The following is a 22,914-nucleotide window of genomic DNA, read 5'->3' as shown; positions in this document are numbered from 1 at the left end:
GGAGGCAAGGACACCCCACCCACAATGCCAGCACCCATGACGCGCCCCCCACCCCATGCACGAGATCTGGCTCTGACCAGCTAGCTCCCTGCTGGCTGACAGGAGGGTTCCCTCAAGACTCTTCGACATAGTGCCTGGGATGAAGGGTGGAGCTGAGGTCACACTGGGGTGAGAGAGGCCTGTGGGGTTCACAGAATCGGGGGAGGAAAAAGTGGCACAGGGTGGGTGGGGACCAGTTCTCACCACGAGCAGCTGCCCTCCAGAGCTGAGGACCCAGCTCCAGGTCGGCGCCTGAGAGCACACTAAGGCAGGGAAGAGGTGGAGACTGAGTCTCAGAGGCTGGCTTTGACCCCTGGCTCTCTGTCTCCTCTTTCTCTTCTCGCTCTTTTTTCTCCTCTTGCTCTTGCTTTTGCACGTTCTCCTCCTCCTTGTTTTCCCTTTCTTCTGCCTTCTGCTCTTTTGTCTGGTCCTTAGCCTTATGACTCTCTTCACTGTCATCTTCTTCCTCTTTCCCGTCCTCCTCTTTACTCTCTCTGTTTTGGTTTCTTGTGAGGCCCTTCCCTGGGGCAGAAAGATGCAGAGGAGCTCTTCTTAGGGGAGGAATTCACCCAAGAGCTCCATTTCAGGAGGGAAGTTCTGCAGGAAGACATATTAGCAAAGTTGCTTAAGCTCTCCATGATGCAAATTCTTATCTGAAAATGGGGTTGTATTAGTGATGACCTCATAGGGTTACTGTGAAATTTAAATGAAACGATACATAGAAAGTATTTATACTGGCACAGAGTAAGCACTCAATAAATGTTGGCTATCATAATTACTACTTTAAAATGCCAGGGAGGGATTCCATTCATCTCTGAAATTGGCTCCATTTCTGCCCTTTCTGTAGGTTGGTTAGAAGAGTCAATGTATCTCCCTTTTCTGCCTGAGCTAATTCTATCCCTAACAACTAAGACAGTCCTCACTAATAAAGAAATCACTGCCTGGAAGTGGTGACTTACAAGTGAAAGGCCATAAACTGTGGGATTAGCCAAACCATGGCTGGTGTGGTGGCTGCACGCAGTTGCCCACCGCACCAACAGCCATTCTCACCCTTTTCTCTCTTGCCTCCTCTACTGCAAGGGCTGGAAAAGATAAATATTTGGGTTTATTTAGGTTCTCTTGCAAGTGGACGTTGCCAGGTCCACACTTGGTGCATTCACTTTAAATTGCTAACAAATTACCACAAATTTAGCAGCTTAAAACAACACCTATTTATCATCTCACAGTTTTGTAGATTAGAAGTCTGGCACAGCACAGCTGGATTCTCCGCTCAGGGTTCCACTGGGCTAAAATCAATCTATCAACTGGGGCTACAGTTCTCATCTGAGGGTTAGGGGTCCTCTTCCAGGCTTACTAGTTTTTGACAGAATTCATTTTCTCACACTTGCCCTGTAGCTCCCTCTCTACCTTCAAGCCAGCAACAGTGCATCGAATCCTTCTTGTGTTTCAAATCTCTCTGCATTTTCTTTCCTCCTTTCTGCTCTGAGGGGCTCATTTGATTACACTGGGCTTACCTACATAATCCAGGATAATCTCTCTCTAAGGTCAATTGATTAGTAATCTCAATTACATCTGCAAAGTCTTTCTTGCCATGTAATACAACATAATCGTGGGAGTAACACCAGAAGGCAAAGGTCACAGGGGCCAAAATTCTTCCTGCTACATTTGGCTATGCAGACTTCTGGAAGGTCTTTTGCTTTCCTGACAAAGGGGACAGATATGGCTAGCAGCAACTCTGACATGATGCTTGGAGGGGTAGCAAACATCTTGCAACTATGATGTGTATATTAGTTTTCTAGGACTTCCCTAATAAATTACCACAAACAATGGCTTCAAACAACGGAAACTTATTCTCTCGTAGTTCTGGGGGCCAGAAGTCTGAAATCAAGGTATCAGCAAGGCTGCACACCCTCCGGAGGCTTTAAGGGAGAATCCATCCATGCCTTATCCAGCTTCTGGTGGTTCTAGGTGTTCCTTGGCTTGTGGCTGCATAACTCCAATAACTGCCTTCATCTTCACATGGCTTCCTCCTCTGTGCTCTGTGTATCTGTGTCTTCTCTTCTCTTATAAGGGTAATTGTCATGGGATTTAGGGCCCACCCAGATAGTGGGTGATCTCATTCAAAGTTCTTAACTTAATTACCTCTGCAAAGACCTTTTTTCCAAATAAGGTCACATTTTTTTCACCTACTCAATCCCTAGCCCCTCCTTCTGGGGAATAAACACCCTCTCTTCCTTCTCCTAGAAGATGTTCTTTCCAATACTCCACCCAGATGGGTCCCTGATCCAAGCAAAGCCAATAGAAATATTCCCCCAGGATTTCTGAAAATTGGACAAACTTGGGTAGTGCTGAGCAGACCAGGGAAGTGGACGATCATCAGCCATGTAGATTCAGAATCATTGTAATATACAGAAAAAAATTGTAAATGTGACCAAATTTATTAATATAGTATAGGCTGGTGAAATCTGAGACATCCTGGTTACAAAACTTCAGTGTCTCCATTATGAAGGGGAAGACCACACGAGGCTGAGAGTGTTAGGCAGCTCAGACACTCCAGAAGACTTGGGTTTATTATCCCTGCTTACCTCTACCCACTGGCACCACGCAGCTGTTCTCTTCTAGAGCCAGTGGGTTCAGCCACACGAGGGCCTGGTTGCCGGGGTCAAGCAGCAAAGGCCAACGGCACCTGCTGTAGTGGGTGGTGCTTCGCAGAAGCAGGCCTGCCAGGCGGGCTGACTTTGCCTGGGGCTTCAGGTCTCGGTCCCACTGGCGCTGTTCGGACTCAGAGCTCATCAAGGACAGAATACTAAAGGGAGAGCGTGTGGGCAGCAGGGGCTTCTTTGGCGGCATGCTGACAGATTTTTGCTTCTGCTTCAGTGCCTGTGCCACATCATCCGGGCCCAGGGCCTCCTGAAAGCCCCTACACAGAGCCAGCCACTTGTCCAGGAGCTCTTGGCGCCGCACTGGTGGGAAGGGACCCAGGTAGATGATGGCAGCTGAACGTAGGAGGGCATCTCCAAACACAGTAATGCAGTACTCCTTCAACTTCTGCAGTGGAAGGGAAGACCAGAGGGTGTGTAGGCCAGTGAGGGGGTGCAGGCAGAGGTATGGAAGACAAGGAGCAAAGCAGGATATGGAGGAGAGCATGGCAAGGAGTGCAGAGAGAGACAGAGGGAGGCAGTGAGGGCACAGGGAAGAGCTGGGGAATGGCATGAAATGAACTCTGGGGAAGACATCTGGGAGGGGGCTGGTTACCTGGAGCTGTGTAGTCCAGGAGTGCATGGGCGTGAGCAATGTAGCCTGTATGGGCCATTTGTGATAGTGGCCACACAGTGCCCCATTGAGGGCCTCCACTGCAGAGTTATAGGAAGCTTGGGCATCCTCCACCTTCTTAGCCAGGGCCAACATCTGCTCCAGGAGCTCCTGGACCTGAAACTGGTAGTGGCCCAGGCGAGCCTGCTCCCGAGCCAGTGTTGCCTCCACTTGCTGCAGCAGCAGGCCAGTAGGCAGCCCCCGGCGCTGCGCCAGCCCGTAATGCAGAACGGCCCAGAGCCAGGTCACCAGGCTTGCTGCAGATGCGCTTACTGCCTGCAGGGCTGCATTGCTCATACCTGGAGCCTTCAAAGCTAGGTGCAACTTCGTCAGCTCTGAGTCTGTCATCTTCTCCTTGGGGAAGAACACCAGCTCCTGGGAAGATGTGTGGTAAAGGGATGAAGGAACACATGGGTGCCCTGGACCTTGACTCAACAGTCTAGCCCTGCCAAGTCTCCCCTTTACGTCTCTCCCTCCTCTTTCCTTCTGCCCCACCTTTCCTACCTGATAAAAATCCTCAGTGCATAACAGCTGCTTAGCACTGGCCCAGCCTGTTTCACGGTGGAAGAGGTCACACAGTGCATCAGTCACCTGGACCACAGATTCTGGTGGTGCTCGATAGCTCCGTATCTCCTCAAAGTCAGCTACTTGCAGCTGGCTCAGAGGCCCCAGAAATGCTTTGCCCATCTAAATAGGGAAGATGCATTCTGCAGTGAGCTCCTGAGATATTTCCAGAAGGGATCATCTCCTCCTAGGAGTTCCCATGAGAGGCCACTCCTAAGCCATGCTATTACCTTTGTCCCCTCCCCCAGAAGACTCCATAATGAGTCACCCCATCCTCTCCTCTGGGCATCCTTTGAGGGTTTGCCTTTTTCCAAGAGAGGAGCAATGCAAGGCAGGCAGCAGGAAGAGCCCACCTGTTCCAGGAATGCCTCATGCTGATCCTGCAGGGCATCTCGCTGCTTAGCCAGGTTCTGAATGAGGTTCTCCTGATGCCGACACTCTGTCAGCTGCCGCCTGTGCTGGAGCTTGCTTTGCTCTAGCTGCTGCTGAAACATGCTGAGGTTCTGAGAAAAGAGATCCAGGCCCTGCAGCTCCAGATCCTGGGCCATGTGGGGATACCCCAGGGGAAGACCCCATGATCTTGGGACCCCAGCATACTGCTCACTTGCTAGGGTGACCAAGTTGAACTCTGAGTAGGCCACAGATAGAGTCTGAGCTCTGGGTCTGTCACTTACGGGTCTGTGACATATACACCTAGAAACAGCCCTAAGGAAGTGGTTGCTTTCTTGCAGCTGCTTTACCATACAGGCTCAGGCAAAAACCTGTGTATGTAACTATTATGCTACACTCCTTATGTTGCTTGACCCATTAGGAGCCGTTGCCACAGAAGACAGTTCTCTTCCTCCTGAGGCATTCTCCTTCCTCGGCCTTCATCACACTGTGTTCTCCTTGGGCTTTCTCTAGCCATCTGTGGCTGTAATTTGCAGTCTCTTCCTCTGCCATCCCTTAACTATTCCTCAGCTATTTTCTCAGGGCCCCCTTCTCTTCTTACTCTGTACTTCTATACACCCTCCTTAATCTCATGGCTTTGATTACCACTTAGATTCTAAAAACTACCAAATCTCTCTCCCAGGCTCTCTCCCAAGCCCCACACCATGTATCCATCTGCTCAGTGGAAATCTCTTACAGGTCTCACAGGGCCCTCAGATTCCACATGCCCCAAACTGGATGTATTGCTTATGCCCCATCAGCTCCCCTGCGATCTGACTCCTCTCCTTGTGTGTTCTTTTTCTCAGAGAACTGTAGCAAAATACATTCAGGTTTCCCAAGGAAGAAACCTAGTTATTACCCTTGGCTCCATCTCCTCTATTCCCCCAAACTCAGCCTATCTTTGAAGGTTTTCGATGCTAACTCCTAAATGCCTCTCCTGTCCACTTCCATTCCCAACATTCATTGTGCATGCTCTGGCTCCCTCACTCCTGACCTTCTGCACCGGTTTCCTCATTGGTCTCTCAGTTTCCACTCTTATTTCCCCCCTCATTCCCTCACTGCAGCGTGACTGGTTTTCTAAAAAATGAATCTCTTCATCATTATCGTGGGCCTTAACACTTGTCACTTCTACATTTGGTTGACAATGCCTTTGTGACCAGGCTCCTACTCATCTTTCCAATCTCCTCTCTTTTCTCTCTCACAGCACTGTGCTTTCCAGCCAGTCCTTACGTTCATTTCCCCCAACATGGCACACGTTCTCTTGCCTTTATGCCTTTGCACATGCTGTTACTTCAGCCTGGGACATTCTTCCCCTTATAACAACTGACCAAATCTTACCTAACCTTCAGGCATCAACTTTGATGTACTTAGTGCACTTTTTTTTTTTTTTTTTTTTTGAGACAGAGTCTCTCTCTGTTGCCCAGGCTAGAGTGCTGTGGCGTCAGCCTAGCTCACAGCAACCTCAAACTCCTGGGCTCAAGCGATCCTCCTGCCTCAGCCTCCCGAGTAGCTAGGACTACAGGCATGCGCCACCATGCCCGGCTAATTTTTTCTAAATGTATTTTTAGCTGTCCAGATAATTTCTTTCTATTTTTAGTGGAGACGGGGTCTCACTCTTGCTCAGGCTGGTCTCGAACTCCTGACCTCGAGCAATCCTCCCGCCTCGGTCTCCCAGAGTGCTAGGATTACAGGCGTGAGCCACTGTGCCCGGCCTGATGCACTTTTTAAGGAATGTTTAAGGAATTCATATTTTGAGCCCCTACCATGTGCTGTACATGTTCTGTGCTATACAGTGGGGCACTATGCTTTCTCTAGAAAGGTTTTCTTGATAGTTCAGAAGACTCAGACCTTCTCTGTCATAACACTGTTTTGTCATTGCCTGGATGAATCTATACCTTCCAGTAAACTGTAGGCATTGTGAAGACAAATACAGTGCCTTATCTCCTCTTATTAGAAGGCAATGTAGCCTAATATTAATAGTAGCCAACATTTATTGAGCTGTTATTATGTGCCAGCCCCTTTAAATGCTTTACATGTAAGATCTCATTTAATCTTCATTACATCCTTATGAGGTTAGAGAATTCTCTTCAACCTCTCTAGATCTCTGTTTTCTCATCTGGAAAACAGGGAAAGGATAGCCACTTCAGAAAATTGTGGCAAGGATTCTATCTAAATGTAAATGTAGACATAAATGTAGATATATACATAAATATTAATGAATGCCTGGACAAAAATATAGAGTTCAATTAATTTTTGTTGAATGCAATAACAAATTAATGAACCAATTGAATATGAGAGAGAAAAGTGATGGGGGTGCCCAGAATGATGATTAAGTGGATGGTGATGCCATTTCCTTGGGTGGGGAACATTGGAAGAAGTATTGTTAGAAGTATTATTTGAAGACAGACTATTATGTGTGTTGAGTGAATGACCCAGGGATCTGACTCTACTTGACCCCTGAGATTATGCCTCAGTTTATTATGTTGTGCTCTGATGTAAATAATCCACAAATCAAGGAATGGTAGCACCCCTAAACCAGGTCAACAATTCCTAGTTTTAATCATCTTGGGAAAAGGTAAGAATTTGGAAAATATGGGAAAGGGGATTCTTGTTACCCTCTTACATTCTTTTCTTCTGCAACTCAACTGAATCATGAGGTTTCAGCTAAGCTGGTCATCCTAGGTGTGAACAGTAAGACCTTGAGAACTTCAGGGACCATGATTTGTGCAGAACACAATGAAAACTATGTAGGGAGACATAACATAAGCCATGCCTCTGGAGTCGTGCAACACGGGGGAACAGTCCTGAGGACACCCATCCGAGGAGGCTGGCTAGGCATTAAGAGCTTAAGTCCTGAAAGCATAGTAGAAAGTCAGTCAGATTATCAAGGTATAAGATGGGCATTAGTTCACTTCTCGTAGTTATCCTTGAACATTTATCAAAGTCTTGTATAGCAGGAAGGGGGAGAAAAAGTGCTATTTTAGAATTCCTCTTATTAAAAACAAAACAACTCTTTAGTTTGGGAAAACATCTTTAACTGGGAGTATTTTGCTACAGAAGGTGTGATAAACCCCCATGCCCACCAGTTTTAGCCAGATATGAGAGATTTGTTTATTCAAAGAAGAAAATTGCTCTGTATAAGAAAGCAAAAGGATTTGAGTCTTCGACTAGAAAAAAATCTCTCATTACATGAGCCTGTATGTGGGGAGCTCTAAAGGAAAAATGCAATGGCTTAATAATATTGTAGAGCAGGAGTTGGGGAGATAGGAGGGGAAGGGAAAAGTTGGCCACTGGGAAATGCCTGGTAGAGGAGGGTGACTAAGAAAATTCAGGACATTGGTGTCTAGTCACCATTGTAAATCTACTTTTGGTTTTGTACTATAATGTAAATTTCCCCCTACTGCCATCACCCATCCACCTTTCCTCACTGCACTGCATTTGTTGCCTTTGTAGAAGGAAAAGGTTCAGGGACAAAGCACTATGAGGAAACAGGAAAAACACAAGAGGTGAACCAACCAGCAGTGATAAAGAATTCAAGGGAGGAGGAAGACGTGAGTGAGAGGTGACTGTGAAATGTAATCCCTGCCCCACCCGCTGGGGAAGCTACAGAGATCTTGGAAGCATACTCAGCTTCACACAGTCAAGGGCCTAGGGGCAGCCAGAAGCAGACACTTGGGTTTCATGTGTTATAAAGAATCAATCTGGTCTCTGCTGTGTCATGGGGATCTTTTCAGCCTGAGCTCTAAAGGAGGTGGCAGCAGGGATTAGAGAGATTCCCCAGGTAGAGAGGGACCCTAGGGAGACTCCAAACTATGGTTCACTCTAGTTGAGTCTTCCCAAACCCTCTTTTGGGGTCTTGCTTTGACACTACTGTGTAAGCCTTGCAATATTCTCTCCCTTACCTTGCAGGAGTCTTTCAGCTTCTGTTCCAAGCTTAAGACCAGGTTGGCATGGGCATTGTGCTCCTCAGTCAGCATTCTCAGATTCTCCATAGCATTCTGGATCCTGGAGATAAAATGTGCCAGTGAGTACACCCTAGGAAGCAGGAGGAGGTACATTGCAGGGGATGGGGACGCTCACCGCTGAGTCTTGTTCTTCATCTGCAGAATCATCTGTTGTTGCAACATTAGGAAGGTGTCCAGAAAGTCTAGGAAGGTCTTGGGGGTGACTAGTGGCAATACAGGGCACAGTTGCTCGTGGTAGTAGGCAGCCGAAAGGTGGATACGAGCCATGGCTTTGGCCACACTGGGAATTGAAGCCTGGAGGTCTGGGCACTTCCAGGAACCTGAAATGGGAATGGCTTTAACCTGGCCTTGTGAGCTTGTAGGGAAATAAGAGAGGAAAGGGGCCCTTTCCTAGCTCAGGAAGAAGGATCGAAAATGTGAAGGGGGCTCAGTAGGCTCAAGAGAGAGACAGAGACTGACCTAGATTATAACCCTCATTAGAGCCTGGTTAAGACAAGTGGTGAGGACAGGTAGAAAGGGCTCACCGTCATCAAGGGGTAGACTCTGAGCATTCTCCAGGTGGTGCTGGGCCATCTTGACCAGGGCAGCTTCCTCCCAGGGTTCATAGTGGTCAATGTTGGCAGTGGCCAGTTGAAGGAGCCTCAGAAAAAGGGTGGAGGGCCTCTGCTTGTGGGCCTGTTCTTCAATCAGGAAGAACATGTGCAGGTGGCTGCACACTTGCTGGTAGAACCTGTAGGCCAGGGGCTCAGCTGCTGTGCTCCCTTTCTCCTGCTTGCCCACCTCATTCCTAGTCCCGACCCTGACTCCTTAGCCCTGATCTGAACCCTCACAGAAGCCCATAGATTTCCCTGTGACCTTTTGGCCAGGATAGAGTAAGAGCAGAACAGACTTGGGTATGGGGTTCCTGGCCTCACCTCTGCAACACCATTTCCTTTCTGATGTTCTGTTTGGCACCAGTGTTCTCCCTGGGGAGGTGTTCTTCAATGTTGCCCAGGTCTGCCTCTGTGTACTGATCAGGGAAACTGCCTGAGGTTGCCAGGGCCAACAGGCGATGAAGGGTTATAAGATCCACGTGCTTGGGTACCAGCAGGGCCACTGGTTGGCCTAACATGCCAGCATGCCAGCAGGCATCTCGTAGGCACTGGATAATGGCCTCCTCTGACCCAGAGGGCAGATGGAAGAGGCGGGCCTGACAAATGCCAGAAGCCAGAGTGATAGCAGTATGGCGCCCAGTACCCAGAGCCTCTGAGAGCAGTAGGCCATGTTGCCGGGGCCTGGCCAGCACCCGGACCAGGCGGGCCACATGCTGGGCCATGGAGTGGCATCGGGCAAGGTCGGGGCTCAGCTTCAGCTGAGAAGCTGAGGTGGCCAGCTGCTCCTCTAGGCTCTCCCACTGTCGTTCCAGGTACAAGTTGGGGCTCTCAGAGTTAGACCCCAGTATCAGCTCCAGACTGAAGACCAGATCTGAGGGCTTTTCCTGGGGACGGAGTAGTAAAACTGGTAGCAACAGCGGTGAGATCTGGTCCATCTGGGGTGCCTTATGCCACCAAGACTTGGATGATTTCTTTCCTTGGAGCTGATAGCTGGAAGCCCTTGTGTCTTCCCTCTGCCTTATCTTGTGACTGATGCTTTCTTTGGTCTCCCTGCTTACTGGCTTTATGGATGGTGCTCGACTTGGATCAGTGGGATATAAGCTTCTGAAGATCTGAAGGCCATAAAGGTCCTCTTCCTCCTCTGTCTCACTGTTGCTATTGCTTGAGTCCTCCCACTGGGCCAGCTCCCCTTCAGATTCCACTTCAGGTACCTTCTCCTCTTCTTCATCCTCCTCAAGGTCCTTACCCAGGTGTTGGGGCCCCGGCCCACAGCAGAAGACACTCTGAGCTACTTCTAAGAGCAGGCTGGCACAGTACGAGCGTTCCTTAGGGCTGTCTAGCCGGTCACAAAATGTTCTCTGTGCCTCATGCAACCAAAGACGCACGATGTTGCGCACGGTCACCATAATGGTCAGGCGAGTGCCCCGCAAGCCTGACACCCGGCGCAAGTGCTCCTGGTGGTTGGGACAGTCCATAAAACCTCGGGAGCCTACTCTGGTGGGCAGCAGCTGCAGGCTGCCCAATAGCTGGCTCACAGAGTGCAGGGAAAAGCAGTAGTGTGGGCAGAGGGGTGAAGGCATGAAGCAGTTGCACACAGCCTCCCAGGCCTCCACTGAGGCCCGGACCAGGGCTGTTGCCAGAACACTCTCGCGCTCCACAGAAGGGAAGTGCTCAAGCCAGGTCCGGATACCAGGCACATGCCTGCTCAGCAGGGTGGCCTGGGTCATGCTTTCCAGGGCCAGCACTGTGAAGAGTCGAAAGAGGCGTGGGCACAGCGGACGCTCACAGTAGCCTGGCACTGTGGCAGTGGCAAGGAAGTTGACTATAGGCTGCAGCGTCTGCAGTTCCAAGGTGCTGTGGGCATACACAGTGCCGTCTATGGCCTGGCGCAGAGTCTCCAACACTGGCTGGCAGCTCTTCTCTGGATCTGTGGGACATGAAAAATAATGGTAAGGATGTGTGCAATTCACATGATAGTGTCACCCTGTTCCTCCTATTCCTGCCTCCTGGGTCTGCTTCTGGTACACACAGGCTTTTAAAGGACTTTTATGCATCAGATGTGTTGGGACTTGGTCAGGTTTAAGTTGTTCTGCCTCCCCTATATTCTCCCTAAAATTGAGTAATTTTTTCTCTCTTCTCCCCCAGATTCTACCTCTATGACCAAATATTGTTAACTGAAGGTTAATGCATGGTAAGATTTGGAAGCTGAGACAATAGAAACCAGATTTGATGGAAATTAGGGGGAAAGTGCAATTATTTCAGTCAGAAAGTGGAGTTATATCATGTGTATGCTTTTTAAAATCAACTTTATTAAGACATGGTTTACATAAAATAAAATGTATACATTCTACATGTCTAGTTCAATGAGTTTTGACAAGTGTACACACCTGTGTAACTACCATCCCAATGATATTTAGGATATTTCCTCGTTCTAGGAAGTTCCCTCATACTCCTTTATAGCCAATCCCCTACCACCACTGTCATAGGCGTTGTTATTTGGTCTGACTTCTATCACTATAGGTTAGTTTTGCCTGTCCTAGAACTTCATATAAATGGAATCATATAGTATGTGCTTGATCATGTCTATCTTCTTTCACTCAGTAGGTTTTTGAGATTCATTCATGCTTTTGTGTCTATCAGTAGTTTGTTTCATTTTATTCCTAAGTAGCATTTGTTTTGAGGTCCCTCAACTAAGTTGCACCAGAGCAGCTAGCAACCCTGCCCTAACAGGAGATGAAGAGGAGCTGATGTGGGTGTTTATAGTGTGCCTTTCGTGGGATACTTCTTTTAACTGACAGCCTACTGCCTAGTTGAACCATGACGGGGAGTTCCTCACACAGGAAGCTTGTTTTCACTGGCAGATGCCCTTGTGGCTCTTGTTTGACCGTGTCCAGTTTATGCTTGCCTGACCATCGCTCTGGCACCAAGAGCCCAACCTTGTGTTCTCCCCAGCGTCCTGGGGAAAACTCAGCCTGGATTAGCCCCTGGTTCTTTAGATGGAAGGGGAAAATTCAATACACAACAATAGGAACTAAGTCAAAGATTTTTACGTACAAATCCTGTGCAAGGAGGGCATAATGAGTTGGAAGGGCAGTACATCCCTGGGTCACATGAGGCAAGAATGAAGAGTCAGGCCAAGAGAAAGAGAAAGGGCTGGGGAGAGACAGACAGTGTTAAGGGAATAGGGTGCGGGTAAGAACTTATTAGTAAGTTCCTGGGCAAATGCTTGAATGGTTCATTTAAAAGAAAAGCAGGAAAGCAGGGAGCCCAGTCTGCCAGTCAGGAGAGATGCCCCTAAGTTCTTATCTCTGACCATCAGCTTGAACCATTTGGGTGTGGATGGCCATTTAGGTTGTCTCCAGTTTTTGGCCGGTCGGTAATTATACTGCTGTGAACAATCATGTGTAAGTTCATTTGAGGACATGTGTTTTCATTTTACTTGGCTGAATACTTAAAAGTGGAATTGCTGGGTCATATGTGTATTGAATTTTCCCCTTCCATCTAGAGAACCAGCTGGGTTTTCCCCAGGACACTAGGCATTGTTTTGGCTCTTCTAGGTCTTTTTTTTACATTTCCATGTAAGTTTCAGAATGTGCCTGTCAATTTCCCCCCCCCCCCCCCCCCCCCCCCCCACACACACACACACACACACACACACACAGACACAAAAGCCTGTTAATATTTATACTGGCATTGCATTGAATGTATAGATCAATTTGGGGAGAATTAACATCTTAATGATATCGACTCTTCTGATCCATGAGCATGATATCTCTCTCCATTTATTTAAGTTTCCTCTATCTCAGCAATATATAGTTGTTTTCAGTGTACAGACCTTGTATATTTTTATTAACTTTATTCGTAAGTATTTTAAGCTTTTAAATGGTATTCAAACAATATTTTAAAATTTTAATTCCCAATTGTTTGTTAATAGGATAGAGAAATACAAATTATTTCAGTAGACTGACTTTGTATTCTGTGACCCTGATAAATTAACTTTTTTATTCTAGTAGTTTTGTGGGTGTTTTTTTTATAGATTTCTTATGATTCTCTATATAGAAAATCATGATGTATGCCATTCAGACAATTTTACTTTGTCTTGTCCAATTTTAAAGGCTTTTATTCCTTTTCCTTATCATTGCACTGATGTGGTCTCTAGTACAATATTAACTAGAAGGAGTGAGAGTGTACATTCTTGCCTTTTGATTGATTTTAGGGGGAAAGTATTCAATATTTCACCCACCCTTAAGTATGTAGTTAGCTGTAGGCTTTGTTTGTTTGTTTGTTTTTCAAGAGACAGGGTCTCACTCTGTGGTCCAAGCTGGAGTGCAGTGGTGTCATCATAGCTCACTGCAGCCTTAAACTCCTGGGCTCAAGCAATCCTCCCACCTCAGCCTTCATAGTAGCTGGGACTACTGGCATATGCCACCTTGCCTGGCTAATTTTTCTATTTTTTGTGGAGATGGGATCTCACTATGTTGCCCAGGCTGGTCTTGAACTCCTGGTCTCAAGCAATCCTCCTACCTTGGCCTTCCAAAGTGCTGGGATTACAGGTGAGAGCCACTGCACTCAGCCTTTTCCTTTTTCTATCAGCTTTTTCTGCACATATTTTGAAGGTCTGTTTTAGGTGTGTACATGTTTAGAACTTTTATGTCTTTCTGATGATTTGAATCTTTTAATTATGAGATGTCCTTTTCTATCTCTGCTAATACACTTTGTCTTAAAGTGCTTTGGTATTATTATAGCCACACCAACTTACTTATGCATACTATTTGTATGGTAAATATTTTGCTGTTTTTTTAAAAAAAACTTTTAATCTATCTGTGTTTTTATAAAGTGCATCCCTTAGACAGCATATATATAGCTAGGTCTAATTTTTTCATTTAGTTTGACAGTGTTGGCCTTTTATTTGGCATGCTTAATCCATTTAAATATAATGCAATTATTGATATGGTTGATTTAAAGTCTATCATATTGTTATTTGTTTTCTCTTTGTCCTTTCTATTTTTTATGCCTCTGTTGCTCCTTCCATGCTTCCTTTTCTATAACTTAAATACTTGTAATATCTTATTGTATTTATTAGCTCTTTAGCTATATTCTTTATTACTATTATTTAGTGACTTTTCTAGGACTAGCGATATGCATCCTTAACTTACTATTAATAATATTAAAAGTAATATTGTACCACTTTACATTTCATACCTGACACCTTGCCCACTTCCTATTTCACCCTTTCCACTTCATTTATTTTTAGAGACAGGATCTCGCTCTGTGGCCTGGGCTAGAGTACAGTGGCATCAGCCTAGCTCATAGCAACCTCAAACTCCTGGGCTCACTCAATCCTCCTGCCTCAGTGTCTCAAGTAGCAGGGACTACAGGCGCGTACCGCCATGCCTAGCTAATTTTTCTATATTTGTAGAGATGGGGTCTTGCTCTTGCTCAGGTTGGTCTTGAACTCTTAGCCTCCAGCAATCCTCCCACCTCGGGCTCCCAAAGTGCTAAGATTACAGGTATGAGCTACGCACCCAGCTCCACTTCATGTTTAATACTTCCCATTTCACAAATGTAAGAAACTTACAATAATATAATTCAATTTACTCATTTCTCCCTACCACATCCTTTTAGCTGTAGTCTCTCTTACTTCTACCTACCTTACCAACCCCACCTAACAATGTTATTATTTTTGTTTTAAACTATTAGCTGTCTTTTAATAATCAGGGAAGAAAAAAGATAATCATTTATATGTATCCACATATTTTTCATTTCTGATGCTCTTATTCTTTCTATAGATCTGAGTTTCCATTTGCTATTATTTCCCTCCTGCCTAAAGAAAATCTTTTAGCATTTCTTATACTCAAGTTCTAGTAGCAATGAACTTTCTCAGCTTTCATGTGTCTGAAATATCTTTATTTCACCTTCATTTGTGAAGGATCTCTTTACTAGATAGAAAATTCTAAGTTAACAGGTGTTTTTTTTTTTTCCTTTTGGTACTTAAAAGACATTTTTCACCATCTTATGGACTCCATTGTTTCTGATGAGAAGTTAACCATCATTCTTAATGTTGTTTCACTGTACATATTAATAATTTGTCTTTTTTTTCCTCTGACCACTTTCAAAGTTTTTGTTTCTTTGGTTCTCAGCAGTTTGACTATAATGTGCCTAGATGTAGTTTTCTTTTTATTATTCTGCTTTAGGATAACTGAGCTTTTCATATCTGAAAGTCAATATTTTTTAAGAAATTTAGGAAAATTTTGGTAATTATTTCCTCAAAAAATTTTTATACCCTATTCTCACTCTCTCCTTCTGGGACTCCAATTACATATGTGTTAGACTGAAGCTCTATTCATATTTAATATTTTCATATTCTTCAGGGTTCATTGACTCTTTTTTGCCATCTCCAGTCTGCTATGGTTTGAATGTTTGTCTCCTCCAAAACTTATGTTGAAATTGAATCCCTATTGTAGCAGTATTGAGAAGTGAGGCCTTTAAGAGGTAATTGGGTCATGAGGACTCTACCCTCATGAATGGATTAATCTACTCATGGATTAATAGGTTATCATGAGAGTTGAACTGGTGGCTTTATAAGAGGAAGAGACATGAGGTAGCATGCTCAGTCCCCTCACTATATGATGCCCTGTGCCACCTCAGGACTCTGCAAAGACTTCCCACCAGCAAAAAGGTCCTCATGAGAAGTGGCCCTTGACCTTGGACTTCTCAGCATCCATAACTGTAAGAAATAAATTCCTTTTTTAAAATAAATTGCCCAGTTTCATGTATTCTGTTATAAGCAACAGAAAACAAAGACACCCATCCAGTGAATTTTTAATTTTAGTTATTGCATTTTTTAGTTCTAAAATTTCCATTTAGTTCCTTTTAGTGGTTTCCATTTCTCTGCTGAGATTCCCTGTCTGGTTACTCATTAAGATCATATTTTTCTTTAAGTATTTGTATACTTTTACAATAGTTGCTTTAAAGTAGTATTTGTCTTTAATGTTTAGTATATGTCTGCTAAACCTAACATCTAGACCATCCCAGGGTCAGTTTTTTTTTACTGCTTTTTGTTGACAGTGGGTCACATTTTTCCTGTTCTTTTTTTTAATATATCTATTAATTTTATTTTTATACTGGATGTTTTGGTGGTGGTTAATCAAAGACACCTTTTACACTGCCAGCATTTCACTCTACAACGTTGCAATGTCTTCAACACTGGTATTGGAATCACTTCTCAGCTGAAATCTCTTCTTAGCTGACATCTCTTCACATATGTGGCTATACTACTCTTTACCCCTTCTATTTTCTACTGACTCCCTAATTATTTGTATAAATAATTTGTATAAATAAATAATAATTTGTATAAATAAATTCATTGCACAGGCTAACTAATATATTACAGTTGGAAGGAACTACAGGTTTTGGAACCAGATAGACTTGAATTTTAATCTTTGTTCTAACACTTAATAGCTAGGATGTCTTGGGCAAGTTATAAAAGCTGTCTCAGTTTCTCCATCTTTAAAATAATCATTAAAAATCTCCATCTGTCTGACACCCAATTGGTGTTATTCCCAAATGTGCACCTAGGTGATGATCAGGGAAACCAATTTGCTCGTGAGTACATGTGGTGCTTATTTTTCCATTCTTGGGATACCTCACTTAATAGAATGGGTTCCAACTCTCTCCAGGAGAACAAAAGAGATTCTATATCACTGGACAGACGTGGGGGGTGGGGGGAGGGGATGGGCATATACCTACATAATGAGTGCGATGCGCACTGTCTGGGGAATGGACATGCTTGAAGCTCTGATTTGGGGGGATGGGGGAGGGAGTATGGGCAATATACATAACCTGAACTTTTGTACCCCCATAATAAGGTGAAATTAAAAAAAAAATCTCCATCTTACTAGGCTTTTATGAACCCTGAAGATGACATATATAAAGCATGTAGCACAAAGTAAATACTCAATAAGTTGTACCTGCTATTATTAAGTAGTGATACACTTGGTTCAAGTTTTCTACACTGTATAGGGGATTCATTGTTTGACTCAACAACCCATCCAACACTTTAGCCCACTGACTCCCTTGACTCCAATAACCTACACATACACTTCACTCCTACCCAATCTCATGCCCATATTTAGAACCTGTCATTATGTGGAGGTACACCACTTTAGAAACTTTAAACTTCAATATCCCAAACTTTCATCACAAATTCTTCCTTTTCCTTTGTTATCTTTTCTTCCTCAAACTTATTGAGCACTTACTTCCTGTTGGGCCTATCAGAATGAATGTGACAAATTCCTCTTCTCATAAAGTTCATAGTGTAGTGAAAGGGACAGGCCAGTAGGCATACAATCCTAAAATTATGGTTACCATAGGTTATTGTACAGAACACAGGATAGATGTGTAACCTAGCCTGAAGCTCAGGCTTCCTGGAGGAGCTACTGCCTTAGATAATTTAGAAAGAATAAGTAAGATTTGGCCAGGCGTGGTGGCTCATGCCTGTAATCCTAGCACTCTGGGAGGCTGAGGCTGGTGGATCGTTTGAGCTCAGGAGTTCGAGGCCAGCCTGAGCAAGAGCAAGACCCCCGTCTCTACTAAAAAAAAATAGACAGAAATTATCTGGACAACTAAAAATACACAGAAAAAATTAGCGGGGCATGGTGGCGCATGCCTGTGGTCCCAGCTACTCGGGAGGCTGAGACAGAAGGATTGCGTCAGGCCAGGAGTTTGAGGTTGCTGTGAGCTAGGCTGATGCCACGGCACTCTAGCCAGGGCAAAAGAGCAAGACTCTGTCTCAAAAAAAAAAAAAAAAGAATAAGTAAGATTTAGCCAAATAGGGGAGAGAAAACACAGAGGACAGCAACCCCAGAGGCTAGAGGAAGCCTGCCTTGCTGAGTCCAGTTAGGGCACAGAGTATAAGAGGATACAGAAGAATGCCTCATCACAAAAATCTTTGCAAGGACATTTGCCAAAGTTCCAGGTAATGATCATCTGAACCATGGAAATAAGCAGAAATATTCAGGAGATATTTAGGAGGCAGAATTGAGAGACCTGGTGACTGGACATTGGTGAAAGAGAAGATGTTAGCAAGATTTCTGGCTTAAGTGACTGGTTGGACGGTGAAACCAGTTACTAAGAGGACACATAGGAACAGATTTTCTGGGGTAAGATGATAAGCTAAGGGTTGGGTCTGAGGTACCAATGGGACAACAAGGTGGAGATGTACTCTAGGTAGTTGGATAAATAGGTTTGATGCTTAGAAGAGAAGCCTGGGTTGGAGAGAGAGGTTTAACAGTTAAAGCAAAGAGTGCTGGGTAAGGCCATGGGTGGGTGAGATTGCTCAGGGATGAGAAGATATTAAGAATGGAACACTAAAGTTTGACCTGCAGACATATATTTGAGAATCAGTGAATATTGCTAGGGATTTTACAGTCTCAAGAGATGACAGTAGCTCCTTCCTTCCCTCCTCCCAGCTCCTCACCAGAAGTGGCCAGGTGCAGATCCTCCAGCAGGAAGAGAAGGGAGCCTTTAGAATCCTGGTGATCCCCAGACCACAGGCTGGCTTGGGCTTGGCCCTGGACCCCTCTACTCAGCAGTAGACGGAGGTGGGTGGAGCTGAAGGCAGGGTGGATGGCGCTGTGTATGTAAGGGTGACTTGGCTCCACTAGCACCTTCACAAAGGTTGACTTCCCTGTTGCTGCCTCTCCAGCCAGCAGCACTGGCTGTCCCGCTGACAGAAGCAGGTCCACCACATAAAAGAGCCGTTCAGTCTGCAGAACAGAACCAAGGTTTACTGTGGCAGCTCCAGTGTAGGACAGTTGAAAATAAAGGTTTAGGGGACTTGTCTTGGAGCTGTACTTAGAAAATACTTCATGTATTCTTGTGATTTTGAAAACTTATCAAAGAAAGGGAACAAGTGGGCCTCAGTGGAGCTGAGGACATAGATTATCCCCAGCATAACTCCTTAAATTCCAAACCCAGCTCCTGCCCCACTGTCCTCACACCTGAGTAGAAGGGTGGAAGGTGCCCAGAGTCCCTTTCATGTGGTTGCTCAGGAATTGCCCAGTGAAGGGGGCCAGTGTCCCATCTTCAGGGCTTACATGTAGATCAAACACCAAGGCTGAGGATGGTAGCTCAGGGTAGTTGGAGAGGCACCTGATGGAACCCCTCATGAAGGTATCAAAGAGGGGCCAGAGCCTGCTCAGATGGACACACAGGCAAAAGTGTCAGACGGTTACATTTCAATTTGTGAGACACACACACTCCACCGTACCCCAAGAGTGATGTCCCATGGGTTTTGTCTTCCATGGGCCAGTCCATCTCAGCCCTCTGCATCTCCCATCCCCCATCCCTGTAGGCACCTGGAGGGAAGGTGGGCTCCAAAGCCCCAGATCAGGGCAAAGAGAAAACTGCTGACAGCCAGCAAGTGTTCCCTGTGCTTATTCGATACGTCATTGCTGTCAGCCTGGGACTGGTTCAGAGAGCTGCTTTTTGAAGACCTGATGTTTTGGGACACAGGATCGCTAAAGCTGAGGTCCTCTGCAAAGGTCATCATGGCCAGAATAGGAGTCCCAGTACAAAAAGTTGGGGGGGGCGTGAAGGAAAGAGTAGAGGTTAACTATATTATTTCTCTTCACTTTCAGTCCCCCTGACCCAGTTCTACCCAGACTCTAGCTATACCCTAACCACTCTCAAGGTCCCATCTCTCTCAAATCAGCCCGTCCATCTCTTCACCTGGGCCACGTGCCTTCTTCTCCTCTAGATGCAGGTGGGGGTCAAGCAGAGCACGCAAGATGCGGGCCAGGCTGGTGACTTCTGCCACACCTGGGCAAACAGCCCGCTGCCCATGTACCTGCAGCACAGAGCTGGCACCCTGGCGGGCGAGGAATCGGAACGTGGCAGGCACCAGAACTTCAGCCAGGCGGTTGAGCTCAGTGACGGTCTGTTGCTGGAGGTGGTACTCACGGGGCAGGGATGCCATCAGGACACTAAGCATGCACTGCCAAGTCTGCTCCCCACCACACCAGACTAGGGCACAACAGCCCACCACTCTGGGAGACATGCCTGTTGCATCTGCCACCTCCATCAAGAAAAAGGTACCTGAAGGTCGTGCTATCTGCTGTCCATTGGGGAGACTCAGCTGGGGGAGCTCACTCAGGAGGCAAGTGATGGAGTCTAACCAAGTGGCGTTAGAGGCCCCATCACATATTATCCAGTGCTGGATCCCCACTGATTCTTCCTTCTGCCCGTTTGGCCCCATGCTGTTACACTGACTGGCGGCATGAAGTACCCTGGGGAAGACACCATGGTGCCAGCAGGGGCCCTCTAGCCATCCCAGGAACTCCTGGGGGCTGAGGACACTGGGGTACAGGTGGGTAATTTCCACAGGCTGGTAGCCATGAGTTGAGGTGGCCTCCATGGCTGCCAGCCGATTCTGGATCTTAAATAAGCTGTGCCAACAACTGGTCTTGCCACTGCCTGCAGGGCCCAGGAGCAAAATGCCTGAGGCCTGGCATAGGGCCTGGCTCAGCTGTTCCAGGGACCCCAAAATGTCAGGGTTGGGATGCAGGCCTACCTGCCTCAGTTCCTCCACCATTAGTGGCTTCGGCAGCCTGTGGGTCATGGGCTCTGCCAGCACTTGGCTGGCGCTAGGGAAAAGCCCACAGAGCAGCTCTCGGAGGTTGTGCAGGCGGGGCCCACTGAGGATGCTGAACAGTGGTGAGCGCAGCAGGGCACGCAGTAGGGCAGCCTCCTCAATGGCAGCCTGGCTTCGGGGCTGCTGAGTCTTGGGTTCCCCCTTGGTCTCATTTAGTGTCTGTATTGTGTCTTCTAGTATCCGCTTGAGCAGTGGCAAGCGGCAGGGCAGGGGCCCAGACACCAGCTCACGCTCTAGGAAGAAGAATTTGGATAGGCGGGTAGCCATGCGGGAGGCATCCCGCATCCCTGCACCTAGCAGGGTCAGCTCTGCCACTTGCTGGAGATCAGGCAGTGCCAATGCCACAGGCCGCAGTAGCAAGTGCAGGTTGGCGGGCACAGCAGGACTCAGGGCATGCAGTGTCAGGAGACAGCCATAGCCAAGGCGCATAGACACTTGATGTTTCTCAAAGAAGCCACTGCCAAGGAGCTGGGGCTGGGTGGGGTCTATGGTGCTGGTGGTCTGGGAAGCCTCCTGATACAGTGGGGCATAGAGATGGTGCACTTCAGCCAGGCGCTGGCCCAAGGCAGAGAGCAAGCCAGAGGGCAGGTGCTGAGCTGCATCCAGCAGCAGCCAGGCACCACCCTGCAGGGCACCATTCAGGTAGTTGCTCAGGCACTGGGCCTCTATCTGAGGTGAGCAGGGCATCACCACCAGCTGGCGGCCCAGGGCCCGTGCCAGGTTCTCCACTGTAGCAACCTTGCCCACACCATCAGGGCCCAGGAGGGTCCCACAGGCCACTTCCTCCAGGGCCAATAGCAGCACCAGGGCTGTTTGCTCTGGCAGCAGGCTGGGTAGAGGCCCCAGTCTGGGACCAAGGTACTCATAATTGTACAGGAAGGACCGGCCCAGCACATCTACCCAGCATGCAGCTGGTGACAGAGAAGGCTCAGTAGATGCAATAGCCTTGAGACTCTGCAGGGGGCTTTGGGGGATCATGTGAGGTGAACCCAGGTGATACTTGAGTTGGCGAACCCAGTGGAAATCTGTCAGATCACTGACCTGGTGCTGCTCCAGCAACTGTGCTATATCCCGGTGAGTCATTGCCATGACCAGCAGGGCACTGACCAGGCTGGCCTGGCGAACAGAAGGAAGGGGCTGCCCACCCTGGGAGCCCCTCTGGGCCCGTACAAAATATATCAGTACCTCAAGCTTGCCTGTATGCATGGGGACCATGGCTGGGGTTCCCCCCTTAAGCAGAGTCTCCTCCATCTCAGCCCGCCACACCACCTCCTCTGCCACCAGCACACACTGCCACGGGAAGAGCTCAACTAAATCCAGCCAGTGGTAGACATATAGTTGTGGGGGCAACTGGCTTTGCTTGAAGGCTTCACCTAGGGATGGCCCCTGGGCAAGGCAGGCAGCCACACAGTTCTGCAGCATGTGCACCAATGCTAAGCGCAGACACTTCTCCAGAGAGGCCAGCCACTTAGGGAGCTCTGGATGCAGAGGAAGGGGCTCCTGCAGCTTCACCACCTCCCCAGCCACCCCTAGCACTGCAAGTGCCTCCACCTGAGTCTGTGTGCTTGGGCTTGATGCCTGATCATCCCTGTTTTTCTCATCAGTTGAGCAGGATTTGAAACTCACAGCATGCACGTGAGGAAAGCAGCGTTGTACCCATAGCTGGACCTCACGTGACTCCAGCGGGGCAGCCAGCAGGGCTACCAGCTCACTGTCACTGAGGAAGAAGAGGCGGGGGAAGTAAGCACACACCCCATAAAGCACATTCTCCAAAGCCATGATGATACCCTCCAGCTCCACTGATCCTGCTTGCAGCAGTTCTTGCAGCTTCTGGCCTTGGAAGTAAGGGCTCCTTTCGGCACTGGGCACTATAAGTGACAGAACCATGGGGTCAGCTATAGAGATGCGCATCAGGGTTCGATACTGATCATCTATGGCCTTGAAACGAGAGTTCTGTGGCAAGAGAAAGGGTAAAAGCGAGGACAAATGTGAAGTGACAGCTCCCCCTCCCACCCTGAGCCCCACTATTCACAAGCCCATCTTGCCCACTCTGCCTCAAGCCCCCTCCTTCCCTACCAGGTCAGCACTAGGAAACTGGATCTTCATCTCATGCAGAACTTTATTCAGAAAAATCCACTTCTGCTGGAAAGTTACCCATACCTCCAGCAGGGCACCTGTATAAAAGCCAGAAGAACACTGGTGGGAGACACTAAGGTGTTAGCTTCTGCAAGGGGGTCCAGCCTGCTCCTGACCTCTCTGGTGTCCCACCAGGCCAACCAAAATACTCTGCTCAGCAGGACCCAGGGGCATGACTTGGGGGAGATAAAACTCTTATTGTGAATAAAGACCTGGTCACCTG

General features: G+C 47.1%; 1 protein-coding gene across 24 annotated transcripts in view; it reads right to left on the bottom strand.

Moving 5' to 3' along the window:
* Nucleotides 1-22,914, bottom strand: part of DNHD1 (dynein heavy chain domain 1) — a 66,247-nt gene that overhangs the window by 5,475 nt on the left and 37,858 nt on the right. For 14 of the 24 annotated variants that reach the window (XM_045557365.1, XM_045557363.1, XM_045557362.1 and 11 more), the window contains 14 exons: nt 22,632-22,729; nt 19,634-22,508; nt 19,261-19,438; nt 18,904-19,096; nt 18,381-18,669; nt 9,224-10,829; nt 8,834-9,039; nt 8,425-8,629; nt 8,247-8,349; nt 4,269-4,418; nt 3,856-4,038; nt 3,295-3,726; nt 2,625-3,087; nt 244-561 (listed from right to left, as the gene is read on the bottom strand). In XM_045557365.1, the coding sequence (XP_045413321.1) occupies nt 244-561; nt 2,625-3,087; nt 3,295-3,726; nt 3,856-4,038; nt 4,269-4,418; nt 8,247-8,349; nt 8,425-8,629; nt 8,834-9,039; nt 9,224-10,829; nt 18,381-18,669; nt 18,904-19,096; nt 19,261-19,438; nt 19,634-22,508; nt 22,632-22,729 (7,299 nt within the window). Of the gene's footprint in view, nt 1-243; nt 637-2,624; nt 3,088-3,294; nt 3,727-3,855; nt 4,039-4,268; nt 4,419-8,246; nt 8,350-8,424; nt 8,630-8,833; nt 9,040-9,223; nt 10,830-18,380; nt 18,670-18,903; nt 19,097-19,260; nt 19,439-19,633; nt 22,509-22,631; nt 22,730-22,914 lie in introns of those variants that run through there. The other 10 variants (XM_045557377.1, XM_045557376.1, XM_045557378.1 and 7 more) reach the window with 10 other exon arrangements.

The sequence above is a fragment of the Lemur catta genome, chromosome 7 (assembly GCF_020740605.2).
Source record: "Lemur catta isolate mLemCat1 chromosome 7, mLemCat1.pri, whole genome shotgun sequence".
NCBI lineage: Eukaryota > Metazoa > Chordata > Mammalia > Primates > Lemuridae > Lemur > Lemur catta.
This window is presented reverse-complemented; position numbering and strand designations above follow the sequence as displayed.